Consider the following 18,692-nt stretch of genomic DNA (forward strand, 5'->3'; position numbering starts at 1 on the left):
TTATTTCTAGTATGTATTGCAATCGCACTCTCAATTATTTGTAATATATGCATAACTTTCAACAAAAAAAAGAACTATGCTAAAACTTCCACTCACTAGCTTGTCAGCAAGGGATCTCAGAAATTGCTAACAACCCTTGGTTGGAGTGGTAAGAGAGGGGTTGGAGTGGTAAAAGGTTCGTCTTCCACCTTAGAGTTCATGGGTTCGAGGTACGCTTACAATTAAAAAAACCTAATACACTAGTAAGTTTAAGAGGGTATGAGTATGGCAATCACCAAATTTTTGTAAGTCAATACCCACATTTTTCGTTAAGGAGAACTACATTCTCATTAGATCGATAGTAGCTTAAATCTATTAAACCCAAGTTGGTTTTTCAAAATCACCAAACTAGTCCATTGTTTTTTCCGTTTACACGAGACAAGTTTGGTGTTCTTCACCAGGTAAGCATTGTTAGCTACTCAAACTAGACGAATAGGCCAGGTTGTCAAATGTTCCGTCTGTGCTCCCTCCAATGCGTAAAATTAATTCACCAAGTACTGAATTGAAGAACAAAAGGTGAAAAGGGAGGATGGACAAACTACCCAAGGGATTTAAAGTGAGTTATGATCAAGATAAATTATTGAGGAAGAAGAGATTGACTCAGGGAAGAGGTTTCCATCTTCTTCATGTTCTTATTTGTGCCCATTATTCACCTTTAATGATTGGAGCCAGTGGAAGGTACCCCCACCAGTCATAGATATTAGGAAGGAATAGAGAAAGAAAAACGTGACACAATGTTGGAAGGTCCACTCCACTCGGCCAAACCGAGTGGACTTGGTCCCATAGGAATCCTATTACAACTAGGATTCCTTAGTAGTTAGGATTATAATTAGATAACCATTATAGAGTTTAGTTATTTTCAATTTCCTCTTTTGTATCCTATATATACATAACCATACATAATTGTACAATCAAGTTATTGTGTAATAATAAAAGGTATTTTACCTAAGTATTCATCCCTAGCACTAATAACTTGTCTCTCTCCCTCTCGGTTCAACCGAGTCTTCATCTTCTTCTTCTCCCACTCGGCTTCACCGAGTGTGATCATCTTCATCTTCTTCCACTCGTCATCTTCGAGTGTCTACTCGGTTATAACCGAGACATTAATCAAGTCTCTCTCTCGGCTTCATCCGAGAGTGACAATCATCAAGGTATTTATATTTTCACATGGTACAAGAGCCAATTTTTTTTTAAACCATGACTACTCCCGAAACAACTTCGGAAACTACTCAAGTTCATTATACTTCTAATGGTGGCCCGTTTGATGTTCACCATTCGGATTCTCCAACCACCATTGTCATCACACCACTTCTAACCGGTGATAACTACAACTCATGGTCTCGAGGTATGTCAAAAGCTTTAAGAGCAAAAGGCAAACTAGGTTTCGTAGACGGAAGCATCGGCAAACCCACCGATCCTAATGAATTAGAACAATGGGGAAGATGTAACGATCTCGTTTCTAGTTGGCTTATTAATTCGGTAGACCCACCTCTTCGATCATCAATATTATATGATGAGGCGGCATCCGATATATGGAAAAATCTCTTTGATAGATTTCATCAAACCAATGCTCCTAAAATCTTTCAATTAAAGAGAGCTATTTCTTGTCTCAAACAAGAGAATTTAGACGTTTCTACGTATTTTACACATCTCAAGGCTCTTCAAGATGAACTCAATTCCTTGCTTATCACCGAGCCTTGTATATGTGGTCATGGTCGCTCTTTGGTAGAAAGAACCAACCAAGATAGAGCTATGGAATTTCTTCAAGGTCTTAATGACCGGTTTTCATCAATTCGGAGTCAAATTTTGTTGATCGAACCCTTCCCATCTATTCTTCGTATCCACTCACTTATCAAACAGGAAGAAGTTCAACAAAACCTTGTTACTCCCATGAATATTGACTCAAATACTGCTGCCCTTGCCGTTGGTTCAAACTCATATAATCACAATCGTGTTGATGGATCGGATAAACAAAGAATCAAGCGACCACGACCATATTGTGACAATTGCAGGATCCATGGACATGACGTTTCAACGTGCTTCAAAATCCATGGATACCCGCCTAATTACGGTCAAAGGAACCGGACCCGGGCTCGGCAAGAACCGATGGCTTCTTCGGTCACGGACCAAGTAGGACCGGGGGTGCCTACAGCAACATCTCTCACCCCGGAACAATATCAATCGGTTTTGGCTTTATTAGATCAACACAAACTACCCACAACCTCTATCCGTCTCAACAAAGATCCACTCGTTAATCTCACCGGTAAGTATACCTCCTCTTTTCATCCCCCTTGGGTTATTGATTCCGGAGCCGCTAAACATATATGTTCGACTCTCTCTCGCTTTTCTTCATATTCTATTGCACCTCCCGACCTATACGTTCGATTATCCGACGGTTCACGGGTTAAGGTGCACCATATTGGTTCTATCTATTTTTCAAATAGATTTTATTTACAAGATGTGCTTCATATTCCATCTTTTCAATTTAATCTCATATCTATATCTCAAGTTTCTAAATCCCTTGGTTGTACCGTCTTGTTTGATAATGACTTATGTCTTTTTCAGGACCGAACAACGAGAACAAAGATTGGGCATGGTAGTCTTCATGACGACCTTTACTTCCTTCGCACGGAGCATCCCATCCTTTCGGTTTCAAGTTTAGTTCGAGATAGTTCTAGTCATGAGTCTTTTGTTTTATGGCATAAACGTTTAGGCCATCCTTCTTTTTCCCGTTTTCAATATTTTAATTCTAAGCTTCCATGTATGAATTTTGGTTTTTTATCAAATAAAGTATCATGTGAAGTTTGTCCACTTTCGAAACAATGTCGATTACCTTTTCCTACTAGTACTACTTCCTCCTCTCATATATTTGAGTTAGTACATGTAGATTTATGGGGTCCCTTTCCGGTTCCCTCCACCTCCGGGTGTCGTTATTTCTTAACCCTTGTCGACGATTTTTCTCGTTGTACTTGGATATTTCTCATTGGTTCAAAATCGGACTCAAATACGATAATTAAAATTTTTTTTAATTACGTTCATACGCAATTCGATTGCAAAATTAAAACAATTCGATCCGACAATGGATCCGAATTCATGAATAATTCACTACAAAGTTGGTTTCTTGATAAAGGGATTACCCACCAACGTAGTTGTACTCACACACCCCAACAAAACGGGGTTGTCGAACGAAAACATCGCCACATTCTTGAGGTGGCTCGTTCTTTACGCCTTCAAGCCCACCTCCCTCTATCCTTTTGGGGTGAATGCGTTCTAACCGCCGTCTATCTCATTAATAAATTACCAACACCCATCCTTTTAGGAAAATCACCACATGAAGTCCTCATGGGTACTCCTCCGAATCTTTCCCACTTCCGTGTGTTCGGATGCCTTTGTTTTGCACGTATTCCTTTGGTCAAAACAAAGATGGATGCTCGCTCTTCCGCCGGCATCTTCCTTGACTATCCAAGCGGACAAAAAGGATATCGTATTTACGACATCTCCACAAAACGGATTTTCGTCTCTAGAGACGTCACATTCTTTGAAGATCAATTTCCTATGTCGGACTCTTCACCTTCGGCGACAAACAATTCTCCTCGTCCGACGCCATTCTTATCGATCGCCGACGACGACGACGACATTGCCTTTCCGGCACCAGTTAATTCACCGTCCAACAGTAGCACCGAAGTGACTAATGTTCCTGCCATCCCGGTCAGTGATACCGATACAGAGGTGCCTTCAGACACCTCTGATTCGGTTCCTGTCCGATATGACAATGCAGAGGTGCCTTCAGACACCTCTGCTGGATCAGTCCCTGATCCTCTAAACGTTACAGGGGTGCCTTCAGACACCCCCGTTGACACTCCTGTCAACCCCAATTCCGGGGCTTCTTCGGCTGCTGCCGACACTACCGTCCTTGACGGTTCTTCTCCTACCGTTCAATCGAACGACGATGGGGCTTCGGACTCCGGCCGACCTTCCCGGTCACGACGCCCACCATCCTATCTTAACGATTACGTGTGTTCCAACACGAATACAGTCAAGTATCCACTTGAAAACTATTTTTCTATAAATTCCTTTTCTACATCTCATCAACAATTTTTATCATCGGTACTATCTACTACCGAACCTAGCTCTTTCACCCAAGCAATGAAATCCTCACATTGGAGAGACGCTATGGCCAAAGAGATCTCCGCCTTGGAAGATAATCAAACCTGGACTATCACCAGCCTCCCACCCGGCAAGAGACCTATTGGTTGCAAATGGGTGTACAAAATCAAATTCAAATCTGACGGTTCAATCGAACGTTACAAGGCCCGTTTAGTGGCCAAGGGCTACACACAAATTGAGGGCATAGATTACAGTGACACTTTTGCCCCAGTGGCAAAACTAGTAACTGTTCGTGTTCTCCTCTCTCTTGCCGCCATTAAAGGCTGGTCTCTCCACCAATTGGATGTTAACAACGCATTCCTTCAAGGTGATCTGAATGAAGAAGTTTACATGAAACTTCCCCCCGGTTTCTCATCTCAGGGGGAGTCTAAAGTCTGTCGGCTTCATAAATCTTTGTACGGCCTTAAGCAAGCCTCCCGTCAATGGTTCTCCAAATTTTCCTCCGTTCTCATCGAACGAGGTTTTTCGCAATCTAAAAGCGACTACTCTCTCTTTACTTTTCGTTCTCACTCCACTCAAATTTACGTTCTCGTCTATGTAGCCGACATAATTATTACAGGAAATAATAATGAAGCTATTTCCCAGTTAAAATTATTTTTAAATACTGCTTTCTCATTGAAAGATCTGGGTCGTTTACAATACTTTCTTGGTATCGAAGTATCTCGCTCTTCACAAGGCATCTTCCTATGTCAACGGAAATATGCCCTTGATATTTTAAAAGATTCTGGACTCACCGCTGCACGTCCTTCTGAGTTTCCCATGGAACAGAAACTTCGTCTCAGTCCTACCGACGGGACACCTTTACCAGACCCGTCGGTCTACCGCCGCCTAATCGGCCGATTACTTTACCTTACGGTTACACGGCCAGATATCACCTATGCCGTAAATAACCTCAGTCAATTCATGCAAACACCTAGCCAAGTACACTTAGACGCCGCTCACCGCGTACTACGATACTTGAAAGGTACCCTTGATAAAGGAGTTTTCTTATCCGGAGACAGCTCACTCCATATTACAGGATACTGTGATTCGGATTGGGCAGGCTGCCCTTCAACCCGTAGATCAACTACTGGATACTTCACAATGTTAGGGTCCAGCCCTCTCTCTTGGAAATCAAAGAAGCAACCCACAGTTGCCAAATCTTCAGCTGAAGCAGAATATCGAGCTTTAGCCATTCTTACATGCGAACTACAATGGCTCAAGTATTTACTACTTGATTTTGGAATCGACCACTCCGATCCGATGACAGTTTACTGTGACAATCGGGCCGCTCTCCACATTGCCGATAATCCCGTCTTCCACGAACGAACAAAACACATTGAGATAGATTGCTACATCGTTCGTGAAAAGATCAAAGACAACGTCATTGCCACACGCTTCACCAGTACAGAAAATCAGTTAGCGGACATCTTCACAAAACCACTTGGTGCAGAACCGTTCAAGAACATAATTGGCAAGTTAGGCGTTACTTCCATTCCCGCTCTAACTTGAGGGGGAGTGTTGGAAGGTCCACTCCACTCGGCCAAACCGAGTGGACTTGGTCCCATAGGAATCCTATTACAACTAGGATTCCTTAGTAGTTAGGATTATAATTAGATAACCATTATAGAGTTTAGTTATTTTCAATTTCCTCTTTTGTATCCTATATATACATAACCATACATAATTGTACAATCAAGTTATTGTGTAATAATAAAAGGTATTTTACCTAAGTATTCATCCCTAGCACTAATAACTTGTCTCTCTCCCTCTCGGTTCAACCGAGTCTTCATCTTCTTCTTCTCCCACTCGGCTTCACCGAGTGTGATCATCTTCATCTTCTTCCACTCGTCATCTTCGAGTGTCTACTCGGTTATAACCGAGACATTAATCAAGTCTCTCTCTCGGCTTCATCCGAGAGTGACAATCATCAAGGTATTTATATTTTCACACACAATAAATAAGATAAGATATTATATAATATTGAACCCATAATGTGGCAAAACCCAAGAATAATGATAAGATTTTATATTGAAGGATATGGGTACTTCAAAAATACTAGGTTTCTGCCGTATCGCGACAGATCCTTTGTGGCTAACGTCGTAACATTCTCAAATTCTTTCTACAAATTACAAACTTCGATAATTTTAGAGAAACCAAGTACGAGTTCCACAAATAACTACGTATTAAGAAAATCTAAACAAGAACACCCTACACCCTTTTTCTAAATTTGGCTGATTTGCTAACTCCACTTTGGCCCCAAAGAGATGATCAATCAGCCTTTCTGGCCCTAATATTTGTCAAAGAACACCCTAAACCCTCTTTCTTAAACAAGAACACCCTAAACCCTCTTTCTTAATTTCTTTCCTTTCCCTCTCATATGTGTTTCTCACATTTAGCAAAAGAGGTATTAATTGAATAGAGAACTTTGTAGAAAAAAAATAGTCGTAGAAAATGCAAAAGTGATATATGAAAAATATAAGAGAGAAAGAAAATACAAGCCAATTGGGGAGGGAGAAGAGAGGGCAAGCAAAAAAAAAATTAATTAGAGAAGGGAAACTTATTAACTAGAGATATAAAAATGAACAAAACTACGGTAGTATTGAAAAGAAAAGTTTAAGTTAATTTTTAGTTAACAGAATTGCTCGATAGGGGCCAAATGCCGATTGCCCAAATATGGAGGCTAAATTAGAATTAACCCTTAAAAAACACAATTGAATGTTAATGATAACCCTTGAGTCCACTTGGTTTTTTTTAATAACCACCGACTACATTATTGTACATTTTTAATTCTATTCTTGTTTATTATTATAAAGGATCTTGTTTTATAGCACGCCTAATTTCATCCTAACAAAATATATTGATTTTCAAATAGTCCCCTAGTGGTCTGTGAGTCAAAAAAGGCGACCAGTTTATATTAAAAAAACAATATGTAATAAAATTCTCCTTTCAATATAAATAGACAGAAACCAATCAAATCTATCATAAACAAGTAGAAGAAGAAAATGGGTAGCTCCTCTTTGATTCAATCTCTATTTTTCTTCTTTTTATTCTCTTATTCTTCAATAATCTTAGTTCAATCTATAGTTCCACCATCAAAGACATTCAAGTTTTCTAATAGTCCTAATTATTTTGGCAATGTTGAGGATAACTCATTTTATAGTCCCTTGAGTAATCTATCTAACCACCCTTTTAGTCTTTGTTTCTTTAACTCCACTCCTAATGAATTCATTCTTGGTATCGGTATGGGTACAGCCTATTCAACTTCGCTTCTACGAAAGGTTTGGACAGCAAACAATGCTCGCCCGGTGAAGGAGAATGCTAAACTAGTCTTCGGTGTAAATGGAAACCTAGTTTTGGTTGATGCTAATGGTCGAGTAGCTTGGGAAACTCGAACGGCTAACATGGGTGTAGTAGATATTAAGATGCTTCCCAATGGAAATTTAGTTCTCCTTAACAAAAACGGTGGTTTTGTTTGGCAAAGCTTCGATCATCCTACCGATACCTTATTGGTTGGACAAGGTATTTGTCCGGGAAGTTCCCTTCCTAACAAGCTAGTAAGTGGGAGTTACAGTATGGTTGTTGACAAAGAAGAGGTTGTGTTGTACTTCAAAAGCCCCCTTTCGAAAACACCATTACGTTATTATGAGTTACTTAGGTCTCGAGACTCAGGCGGAGTGCCCTTCCTAAATGTCACCTTCACTGTTTCCTCTGAAGCCGATGGACCTGATTATGCTAACATAATAAGACTCGAAGCCTTTTCTGACAGCCATGGAGGAGGTGCGTTAGCCCAACCCAAATATAATAGCACATTGTCGATATTTCGACTAGGTAACGATGGAAATATTCGTGTCTATACTTACTACGAGAAAGGCCAAAACGATGCTTGGGAAGAAACCTTTACAGAATTCACTAGTACTTGGGACAATAGGGAGTGTTTGTTACCTGAAAAATGTGGATCCTTGGGAGTTTGTGAGAACAATCAATGTGTTGCTTGTCCTACACCAAAAGGATTAATGGGTTGGAGCAAAGAATGTAAGCCAATGAAGTTACCTTCTTGTGGTGTTGGTTCAACAAATGTTAGCTACTACGAAGTCGATGGGGTCGATCATTTCTTGAGTTCCTATAACGAAGGAGAAGGACCGATGAAAATCGAAGAATGTAAGAAGAAATGTAGCAAGGATTGTAAGTGTATGGCTTTCTTCTATAGAAAGAATACATCAAAATGCTTAATCACTGCTCAACTCAACACCTTGGTCAAGTCAGTTTATGGTGCTAGTACCGATCGAGTTACTTACATTAAGTATGCGAACTAGAGGCTACTAGTTTCTCAATTTTCAAGTATTACCTATCTTTCAAGTTTTGTATCACATAACAAAGGTTTGAATTTTATGCAAAAAAAAAAAAAAAACAAAGGTTTGAATCATAGAGTGTCGATCTTAGTATAAAAAAATTTATTTGCTTCCTAAATTTTACAACATTACTCATAATAAGCCCTGGGATGAGCAAAACGGGTGGTATTTGTTGAACTAAAACGGGTCGTATTGGCTGAATATGTGAGATTTGATGCTTTTATACTAGCCGAGAAAATCAATTTTAAACTCATTGCACGTGAAAGCAACTTTGTGGCTCACCAACTAACTAAATTTGCTTATTCAAATAATGTAACTCAAACTTGGAAAGGGAATCACCCCTACCTTGTATTGCTATAGCTATCAAAGAGATGGGCTATCTATTTATTAAACCAATGATGAATGAATAAACTAATAGACTGAGTCCTATTTTTACCAAAAAAAAAAAGTTAAATATAGTATCAATTTGAATCCTAGGCAACAACAGTTCACAGACATCAATACATCATATTGACTGAATTGCCCTAGGCCAATATGCTAATAGGAGAGTGAGACAAACACAACTTCAACAGCATAGTACCGATTCAGATAATGAATATAGCAACTTACTACTACCACGGCAACAACATAGAGATTTGGTGTGAGAACAGTCTTACTTGGGAGATAGACGATCTAGCAACCAATAATATAATGTCTAGGTCACCTCCACTCATTGCCAACTGATTTTGAGTTGAATGATCACAAACATCCATAAGTACAAGGTAAAAGAAGAGGTATCATTATTCAATTCTCTCTCTTTCTCTCTCTCTAAAAGAGTTTCTCTGTCAGATGAATGACCTTGGAAAAATGACTACGACCAACGGGAGATAACTTTTTTATGCGAGTGTGTATTGTTAAGGGAAAAGTGTGTTCACTTACCGATACAAAGTTCGGTAATAAGCACTCATACAACACTTATAATAGTACAATTGACGAGCTTATAATAGGAAGAACTCTCATTTAGGATGCCACCACTGCCACTCTCTCACTAAGGGTGTCTCCTCATCAAAGAGGGATCCTGACAAGATCCTGACAAGGGGTAACAGGGAGGAGAGAGCACGGGGGAGGCAGCAGTGTTCAACTGTAATGGTGGTTTGTGATAGTGGTGATTATGGTGGTGAAGATGAACGAGGGATCAAAAAACTAGTATGAGTCAATTGGCATGATCGACGATTTTTGGCTAAAAGTCCCCACAATATTTTCCTCGGTCCTAGACGCATCAGCCTTCTTTTAACAGTCCAGACTTAAAGTAAGAAAAATACGGGAAAGGGATGCGTGGATAACATCTGATTTTTCATCAATTACAACCGAGATTAGCTCTATAATCATCAGACAAATATACAAAAGATAAATAAAATTATCTCCATTAGCATATATAAAAGCATAAAATCTTAGAAGACCTACACATATTCAGCCAAGCTCGGCTGGTCAGCCTATAATATCTCTCTAGCTGCCCGAGCTACAAATTACTGATAGCGCCTTAAGCTCAAGGATTTTTAACCACAATCAGAGGAAGTTCTCTCTGATTTGCATCTTGTCCAAGTAGTTCAGCAGATACCAAATTCCAGTTTTCATTTAGGTGCCTGCCAGGTGCATGAAATTCAGACCAAATTGTTGCCGTCTCACATGCTCCGGTATCAACCTATTAATGAGTTCAACGGAAGCCCCCGATAACTGGAATCAGAAGAAAGGGTAAACAAATGGACAGTAGTTAGTTGCTGAAGAACTTAGATAGGAGCGAACAACAATAGCGTTAACAATGGAAATTGTGGGCGAAGGGGATACTTCTTGTTTAAAGTTGAAGAGTGGAGGTAAAGGACGGCCATTTGGTAGACGAGTATTGGGTTCTCGGAGCTCATCAAAGAAAGGATGTGAGCATGCTTCTAGCTGCAATTACATGAAATCTAGGTCAGGCAGAACAAAGTATTCAACAAGTTCATTGTGTCTCAAAAAGAAGATGAAATATGAAAAGGGAATTCTGCTGAAATAAATGGCAAGCAAAAAAGTTGTACTTCATATGCAAAACAATGATGCGTGATGGTTATTTTGACCTTTTGGTTGATAGAAATTAACATTTGTACAGTAGTAGAATAAGAGTAGGAATATAGATCTTTGTGTTAAGGACAAGACAAACTTACAGCAGTGCATCGAAGACTTGGTGAATACTGAAGAAGTCGTGAAGCAAGATCAATGGCTTCTGGAGGCATTCTTTTGTGGAAAACCTGCATATAAAAGCTGAAGTAAATAAAACCACTACTAACACAGAAACGAAAGATGGATGAGATTGTGCAAATGTTAGCATGACGAAACGGCTGTAATAGATTAATACCAATGACTCAACCAATTAACTTATCTGCAAGTCCAGCAATGGAAATAATATGCACTCTAACAATTGCTACTTTATCAGTCCTTCACTAAAAATGCTCCATAAGAGCTATGACACGGACACTCCCTTTCAACGATGATGCTTGTCGTGTCAATGCTCGGACACATGTTGGGTGGGTATTTTTTCCGTATAATGAAGTGAGATTTTCTATGCATGTATCATAATATCATATAGTACTTGCACGGTGATAAATAATCTTTTGGTACTGTAAACATATTCTTGGTTAACAATTTCAACATAAAAGAAACAACTACAGACTAAAAAATTAATGATGATCAAGTAAAGTATAAAACTATGACAATGAATATGGTATAACCGTGTCCAAATTTTGGCTTATTGAACTAAACCACGTCCTAATGTCATAGACCGAAACATTTAACGCATATCACTTGACGAAGCTCGGGAAACGATAATGTCAACCTCCTATTGTAGTTTTCTTCAAAAAAAACATGCACGTTGAGATCAATGCTTTCGGAAATGTTTTAAGCAAAATTAATTGAGTGCAACTAGTGCTAGCGAAGACTGTATTAGTTTTATAACCTTTCCTTATTGGAAACCAGAAACTTCTATTTGAGACAAAAAAAAATAAAGAACAGTTGTAAAAAGGAATTGGAGGGACTAGAGAAACATAAATGCATAATGCGTATACCTTGTGCCAAGGGTGGGCTTTTCTCTGTGGAAACCCGAATTCCGTGTAATTTGGATTCATACAGCGAATTTCCTCACGAGTTGGAGTACCAAGGACCTGATAGAGCCATCTGACACAGGTTACTACTTACTACAACATTCCAAATTTACATAATTTGCACTAGATCAAATAGGACAAGTGGTGCACCTTGATGATCTCCACAAGCTGGTCTACTGCACTTTCTCCAGGAAACAAGGGCTAATAGTTTGAAATCACAAGAAGAAAGAAAAATAAGTTAATACACAATGAAAATTGGTCTCCTGTTTAGCATAAGATAGATAAAAAGATGTTCACAAGTGCTGACCTGGCCTAGAAGAAGCTCAGCCAGCACACAACCAGCAGACCAAATATCAATAGATGTTGTATATTCTGTTGCACCAAATATGAGTTCTGGAGCACGGTAGTAACGAGAACAAATGTATGATATGTTTGCCTCGCCCTTCACCTAATTATAACAAAAATTTCATCAGTCAAACGTAGAAAACTACCTACGAAAGGAATGGTATTTAATTAATTGCCAGGAATAGCCAGATGGGTATGATATTTTTATGAAGAAAAATAATTCAACAGACTACTAAAACTAGTCCAGCTGCAATTCCTTTTACACCATTTGTGTTCATTTGAAACCTATCTACATTAATTCCAGAGATCTGGTTGGTTCTCTTATTTCAGCTGTGCAGCAAGAGAGCATTAACAAGGAAAAGTGATTGGTTGCAAACTTACTTCCATAAACCAAATAAGTCTCTTCTTTAATCATCACAATTATATCAGAGTCTCAGACCAATACTATATACCCATAAGAATGCGGTACAAGTATGACCCAAAACCAAAGTATATTTCCTATTATAGGCTCTGAAATAAGCACGGTGACTACAAGGAACATACCAGCACTTTCGCACTTCCAAAATCGCAAAGCTTGACTTGGTGGGTAAGAGGATCAACCTATAAATTTTCATTATAGATTAAAAAACAGCTATATAACCTTGGTTGAACATAAACTATCAGAGAAAAACGTACCAGAAGATTTTGAGGCTTCACATCCCTGTGGGAAATTCCATGGACGGTGTGAATATAAGCTAGACCCCTAAAAATCTGGAGAACAACTTAACTCAACAAAAATAAAAGGAATAATGCAAATCTGTAGCAAAACATACAAGATGAAAAAATAGATTTACTTGATATGTATAAAGTTTCACATAAATGAGTGGCATCCTCTGGTTCACATTGCTGTAGTGTCTCAAAACCCGGTACAGAGTTTCCGGGACATATTCCATGACCAAATTGAGGAAAAGTTCATTTCTACTAGTGGTTGAAAAGAAACAGTGCTTCAAAGATATTGCATTTGGATGATCCATTAAACGCATTAATTGCAGCTCACGACTTTTATATCGTCTATCCTGTAAGACCTTCTTTATAGCAACAGGCTCTCCAGTCTCCAAGCATTTTGCCTGAGTTGCAATTAAATGAGAAAGGTGTCAGTTAAACTGGTGAAGAACTGACGATACTTTCAAGTCATTTGTCAAATAACTACAGCTGTACCTGAAAGACAATTCCGAATGACCCAGTTCCCACAACACGCTCTGCCATGTAACTAATTGTCTGCAGGAAGAAACACGAGAAAACCTCCCTTTTCAATGTAACTGAAGATTAACTTCCTACTAACATCTGTACCAAATTGAACTTTCCAACAATTGGCGGTTAAGGAATGTTCATAACTCAGCTCATCTACTATACTTTAGATAAATCCCAAGACAGGTACTATCACAAAACCATGATAAGTAGGAAAAAGAAGAAGGCCCTCTAGAAAGATAGTATGGTTAAAATAGTGACACGGTGACAGGTTAATTTTAGTTGGTTTTTGGCACCAGAAGCAGAGGGCGTCCACTTCTTGTGGAAATTAAAGTACTTGAGTATTAACATTAGAAGCATTAACAGTAATACTAACAGCAATTGATTTTAGGAAATAAGTAATGTTATAGTATTTTATATATCTCTTACGGAAATAATACTAGTATTGATAGTAATTGTATTATCATCGAAACACATAATAATCATCATAATGAAAACCGACATGCATTTCATCATTACAAACCATCTATAATAAGTGATGGCACTTATCGTCATCATCATCAGTGCCATTGTCATCTCAGTCACCATCATCCATGAGACCATGACCATCACTATCTCTTATTACCAATATTTTTGACGACTCCGATAAAGAATGAGAAAAGGATCAATAATAAAATAACGAGAAATAGAGAATTTGAAAATTGCTTCAGTAAAATCAAGAAGCGAACTTTTTTGGCTTCAAATAGAATCAACGTCTTCGCTTCGGAAGGTGTTCCTCGTTGTCTCATTGATATTGCCACAAATGTTTTGTTTCAGATTTTGACTTATACAAGTCAAAAGAGCACATCCACGTGGGTTGTGAAAACCCTCTTAAACAAATAACGGAGTAAGACGCAAACATCAATTCCAAAAATACGTTTTAGTCCTAACCTGCTTGGGTTCCCCATTTTTTCCTCCAATTGTGGTGGAAATAATGTGACCAGTGACTTGATCATTCCCCTCAACAACTGAGGCTGACATTTCCTGCAACAGAAGCATTAATGAGGGAAATTAAATGATCACCTTCAACCATACAGAAAGAAAAGATAGAATGTCGTAAAGGAAAATCTTGGAAGCATGGGGAACTCCACCGAACAGCAAAACCATAGGACCACAACAAAGCAGCAGATAAACAAGGCATAAAACCATAACCAACCATGATCTTATAGAGGTCAAATATACTAAGATAATTAAGGACTGTAGATAAACGAGCAAGAAGGAAACCCCTCGGAAGTCGGAACAGGAAGAAATAAAATGTGAGACAGTAGCTCCCTAGAAAGTATCTATGGGCAAAGAATCAGACACCCTTCAACCTCATGAAATAAAATCAGGCAAAAGAAGTAAGAAATTAATGGAGAAGTAAATCGGAAGACAAATACAAAGTTGATGGACCTCACAAGCTTAAAAAAAATCAAATCACCTAAGTTTAGTTAACAACATTAACCTGATTTAATATCAAACTGAAACCCTAACATCAGGGCAACAAGTAAAATACTCGAGGGAATAGTCATTTTTTCCCCCACAAAAATAACAAAATTTGACAGGACAAGTAAAAAAGAGGGGGAAAACAGATCAAACATGAAAACAAGAGCTTCAAAAGCCATAGAAGAAGTAAAATCCTAAGTCATCATTTATTAAGCAAAACATTCAGCTCAATCTCTAAACTCTAGTAAGTATGATAGGATTGTTTGAAGATCTAGAACTTATCAGTAGTTCCAGATGACAAAAATGAGTAGACACCAGTCAGATCTCGAGTTGATCTATCTCCTGTTCTCACTATAATATGAAAATCCGTTCATCGACATAAAGAGGCGAAACCTAATAAAGTAAGCTCAGATCAGAGACCAAGAATATGACTAAAAAAATTAGCTAAAAATGCCAAAAATGAAATCAAACAAGCAGCAACAACAACAACAAAGAAGAAGAAGAAATCTTGAACGTTTTTGCCGGAAAACATGTATTTAAGACAGAAAAGCTTTACAGGTAAGCTGAAGAATACCTTATCGTCTCCCATCTCTGACCTACGAGGTACAGCAGCAACCTTTACTTGTTCATTTTCCGGCGGATGAAGCCCTAGCGGCACAGAAGCCATGTATATACCACCACCACCACCACCACAGCTAGAGCTACTCTCTCTCTAACTTTTTTTTTTCTCTCTCTCTCTCTCTCTATATTTTGTCAAGGAAGTAGTAGTAGATTCAATCAATAGCTGAAGTGATTTCAACTGTAGTGCCCGCCCAGTAATTTCACGTTTCAAAACTGTTGGCTTTATTTGGTGCCTAGTTTTTTACCTGTTTATTACCAAATAAGCGGGTTCTTTCTGATGAAAAGACTTTATATCTAAAATTACTATTATGACCTTGGACTAAGAGGTTAAAGTTTTTGAAAAGGTAGACTGATTTGACCAAAATGACTTGGTTTTTAATACTTGTGGCGCCACCACAGACAAATATTGTCTGAATCACATGTAGGCAGTTTATTTCAACATTTTGTTCCAAAGGTTATTATTATGTATCTATTTTGTTTTGCTCATTGACAACATTTAGATTTGTCGATCGCCTTTTAGCTTAGTGGTTTGAAACCTACTCTGTATAACAGAGGTCTCAAGTCCGATTTCTATGGAAGTTGGAATTCATGATTGATAAAATTCAAGTATAACTAATGTAGATTTTAGAAATAAATGAACTATCATGACCTATTCGATGGTCTTAAGGGCATCTTCAGTGGGACACTCAAGAAATATTCTCTAAATCTAAGTGTCAAAAGTAAATCTCTAAAATGTCTCCTTCCTATGTGGTCATTTAGAGAGCCACTCTAATTTTAGCAAAGTGTCCCACTGAAGAAGGTTTTTTTAAAGTTCAACAAAAAAAAAAAAAGTTTTTTTAACAAAAACTCAAAAACATCATACGTGACACTCTAAGTGTTAGAGTTTAAGTGTCTCATTGTTAGTGGTGGCCAACGGGTCGTGCCGACACGGAAACGGACCGGCACGGCCCGTTTATTGGAGGACACGGAACGACACGAAACGGTCCGTTCCGTGCCGTGCCGACCCGTCACGGGTCTGGCGTGCCGTGTCGGGGCTGGGATTTTAGAGCCCCAGACCCGTTAAACACGGCCCATTAGACACGCAGGAACGACACGGAACGGATCGTACACGGCACGACCCGTGGACACGGAACGACACGGAACGGAAACGGCAACAACGACACGCTAGCAACGGCCCAATTTAGTTATTTGAATTTTTAAGAATTACCTAGGGTGTACTAACATCCTCAAAACACTTTTAACTTTTTTTATTTTAAAAAGTTACTTAGGGTGTTGTACACCCCCACCCCATTGTGATGAAATTGGTGATAATGATTTCTATTATTAAGTCAATTTTGTATTGTTTTTTTTTTTTTTTTTTTTTGCAAATGATTGATAGTTAGGGTGGGTGCCAACCTAGTTGGGATGTATCTAAACTATAGTGATGCAAATTTTAATCTTTTTCACATTAATAAAGAGTTATTTCTATTTTTATTTTGTTTATAGTTCTACTTCATTCATCTAATATTCTAATGTGTTTACAAATTGTTAGATTTTCATGACCACTACTTTATATTACAAAAAGAAAATACATCAAAAAAAGTAATACTTGAATTAAAAAAAGAAGTAATACTTAAAAAAAGAAGTAATACTTGAATTTAACAAAAGAAGTTTTACTTTACTTTTTTTACTTAGATTTGTTTTTTAGTTGAAACAAACTAAAACTTTTTTTCAAAAAAATAAACAAATAAAGTGGTAAAGATAGTCCCACACCTAAACCACAAAATATAAAGTAAATGTGGAGAATCTTTATACAACTCTTTTCCAATAAAATAAACAAAGATATGACATAAACTCTAAAGTTTTTGTACATCACAATTTTTTACTTGAAAAAAAATGTAATGTTTCTTTTATTACTTTTTTTTTTACAAGTAAAAAAAATATTTATGAATGGGTCGGAGCCACGAGAATGCCACGGAACGGCCACGAGAACGACTACGGGAACGCCACGGAATGGCCACGGCAACGGCCAGAAACGCAACGGAAACGCCACGGGAACAGCTGGGCCGTTCCCATGGGTCGTTTCTGTGCCCAGACCTTTGTGGTCTGGGCACGGCACGGCTCAAGTCGTGCCTGGTGTGGCCGTGGCACGGCCCGTTGGCCACCACTACTCATTGTAAATGTTTTAAAGGTCTTTCTGTGGCTCTTAGTTGGAGTATTAGTTTATTCAGTTCATGATGTAATATGTTCATGATGTATCTATGTCATGTAATGACATAATGACTTTTGGGTCCATATAGAAAAAACACTATTTAGATCTTATTTACGGTCCTTCTAACCACCATATGCCCTTAAGAGCACCGATAATTCTAAGATGTTTAACTTCAACAAGAAAATAGTTAATGTTTTAACATATGACTTAAGTACATTTAACTAAGAGTAGTTCTGTCCAATTTTAACGAAGTAAAATTTAACTCTCCCCATGGGAAATGCGAGTTCTTAGATTAATAGTACATGATTGAAAAACACAAATTTAAAATTAACTCTATTCATGGGAAACGCTAGTTCTTAGATTACTAGTACATGATTGAAAAACACAATTTTAAAATTAACTCTCTTCATGGGAAATGCTAGTTCTGTTCGTGATGAACAGGCCTCCGGCGAAGGGAAACTCCCTTCGCCGGAGTTTAGAGAGAGAGAGGGGAGAGAAAAAAAATTTAGAGAGAGAGAGAAAAAAAAAAACAAAAAATTTTGAAGGTCGCCGGCCGGAAATTTGGTCGGTCGGCGACCCCTGCCGGTGAAGACGATGATGTGACGTGCAAAATGATGTGTCAGATAGAGAAAATGAGATGGAGGAGAGAGAGTAACGGAATGTTAAAGATAATGGAAAAGGGGGGCATACGAAAATTATTGCTAAAGTAGGAGACCAAACAGAAAGTTGGTCACAAAGTTGGGGGCCTTTTGGGAAATAACCCTATGAATTATTCCAAAAAGTAATTAGTTAGAAGTATTGAACTAAAGAAAAAAGTGCGGACAATAGTCTTTTAAAGCTAATTTATCAGCAATTAGGTAGAAACGTATACACTATATGGATATGACTTATGTGGATTTCCTATAGAAATACAAGTTTTTTTTCCTAAAATTGTGTTATGTAATGTGGGGGAGTTGGTGATAGTTTTGGATGCAAAAGGATAAAAAAAAAACCTAGATAAGAAATCTGTAGTGCGTTCGATGGTTAGACTTGTACTTCCCTTCCATTCTAATCCACGAAAAGGAGAGAAGCTTGAAAGATCTTATGATATTTCAATTAAATCTAAGGTTGTAGTTGCCAGAAAAAATTAGAAAAATAGATGTGATGAAAAGGCTCCATTACACTCGATGTGACGTTTAACCATGACTATTAATGAAC

The 18,692-nt window shown here is 38.2% G+C and overlaps 1 protein-coding gene and 1 pseudogene across 3 annotated transcripts; one reads left to right on the top strand and one right to left on the bottom strand.

Annotated features, from left to right (window-relative positions):
* The first annotated feature begins 7,172 nt into the window (after window positions 1-7,172).
* Window positions 7,173-8,655, top strand: LOC147542106 (EP1-like glycoprotein 1 pseudogene; annotated as a pseudogene). Its single transcript, XR_015223173.1, has one exon. The product of XR_015223173.1 is annotated as an EP1-like glycoprotein 1 pseudogene (transcript).
* Window positions 8,656-9,835: 1,180 nt separating this feature from the next.
* On the bottom strand, window positions 9,836-15,551 carry BIN2 (Protein kinase superfamily protein). Of its 2 annotated transcripts, none has more exons than XM_086633136.1 (12): window positions 15,258-15,551; window positions 14,150-14,242; window positions 13,190-13,249; window positions 12,826-13,098; window positions 12,668-12,742; window positions 12,536-12,592; window positions 11,955-12,095; window positions 11,798-11,848; window positions 11,612-11,707; window positions 10,715-10,798; window positions 10,362-10,463; window positions 9,836-10,250 (listed from the first exon to the last, which is right to left on the bottom strand). In XM_086633136.1, exons 1-12 carry the CDS (start codon window positions 15,348-15,350, stop codon window positions 10,152-10,154), a joined length of 1,224 nt encoding a protein of 407 aa, XP_086489262.1. In that variant the 5' UTR covers window positions 15,351-15,551; the 3' UTR covers window positions 9,836-10,151. The 2 variants fall into 2 exon arrangements, with proteins under 2 accessions (XP_086489262.1, XP_086489264.1); XM_086633138.1 differs by having other exon boundaries at window positions 14,150-15,076; window positions 15,258-15,535.
* Window positions 15,552-18,692: the final 3,141 nt, after the last annotated feature.

Source organism: Eschscholzia californica, unplaced genomic scaffold, assembly GCF_041429995.1.
Source record: "Eschscholzia californica isolate CP2 unplaced genomic scaffold, dmEscCali1.0.p SCAF_4, whole genome shotgun sequence".
In the NCBI taxonomy this organism is placed as follows: domain Eukaryota; kingdom Viridiplantae; phylum Streptophyta; class Magnoliopsida; order Ranunculales; family Papaveraceae; genus Eschscholzia; species Eschscholzia californica.

Coding starts and splice junctions, on each gene's coding strand:
- BIN2 (XM_086633136.1), bottom strand. CDS start 15,350: ATGGCTTCTGTGCCGCTAGGGCTTCATCCGCCGGAAAATGAACAAGTA. Junction 12,743..12,825: donor TGAAACTTTATACATATCAA/GTAAATCTATTT, acceptor GTTGTTCTCCAG/ATTTTTAGGGGTCTAGCTTA. Junction 10,251..10,361: donor TCTTCAACTTTAAACAAGAA/GTATCCCCTTCG, acceptor TTCTGATTCCAG/TTATCGGGGGCTTCCGTTGA.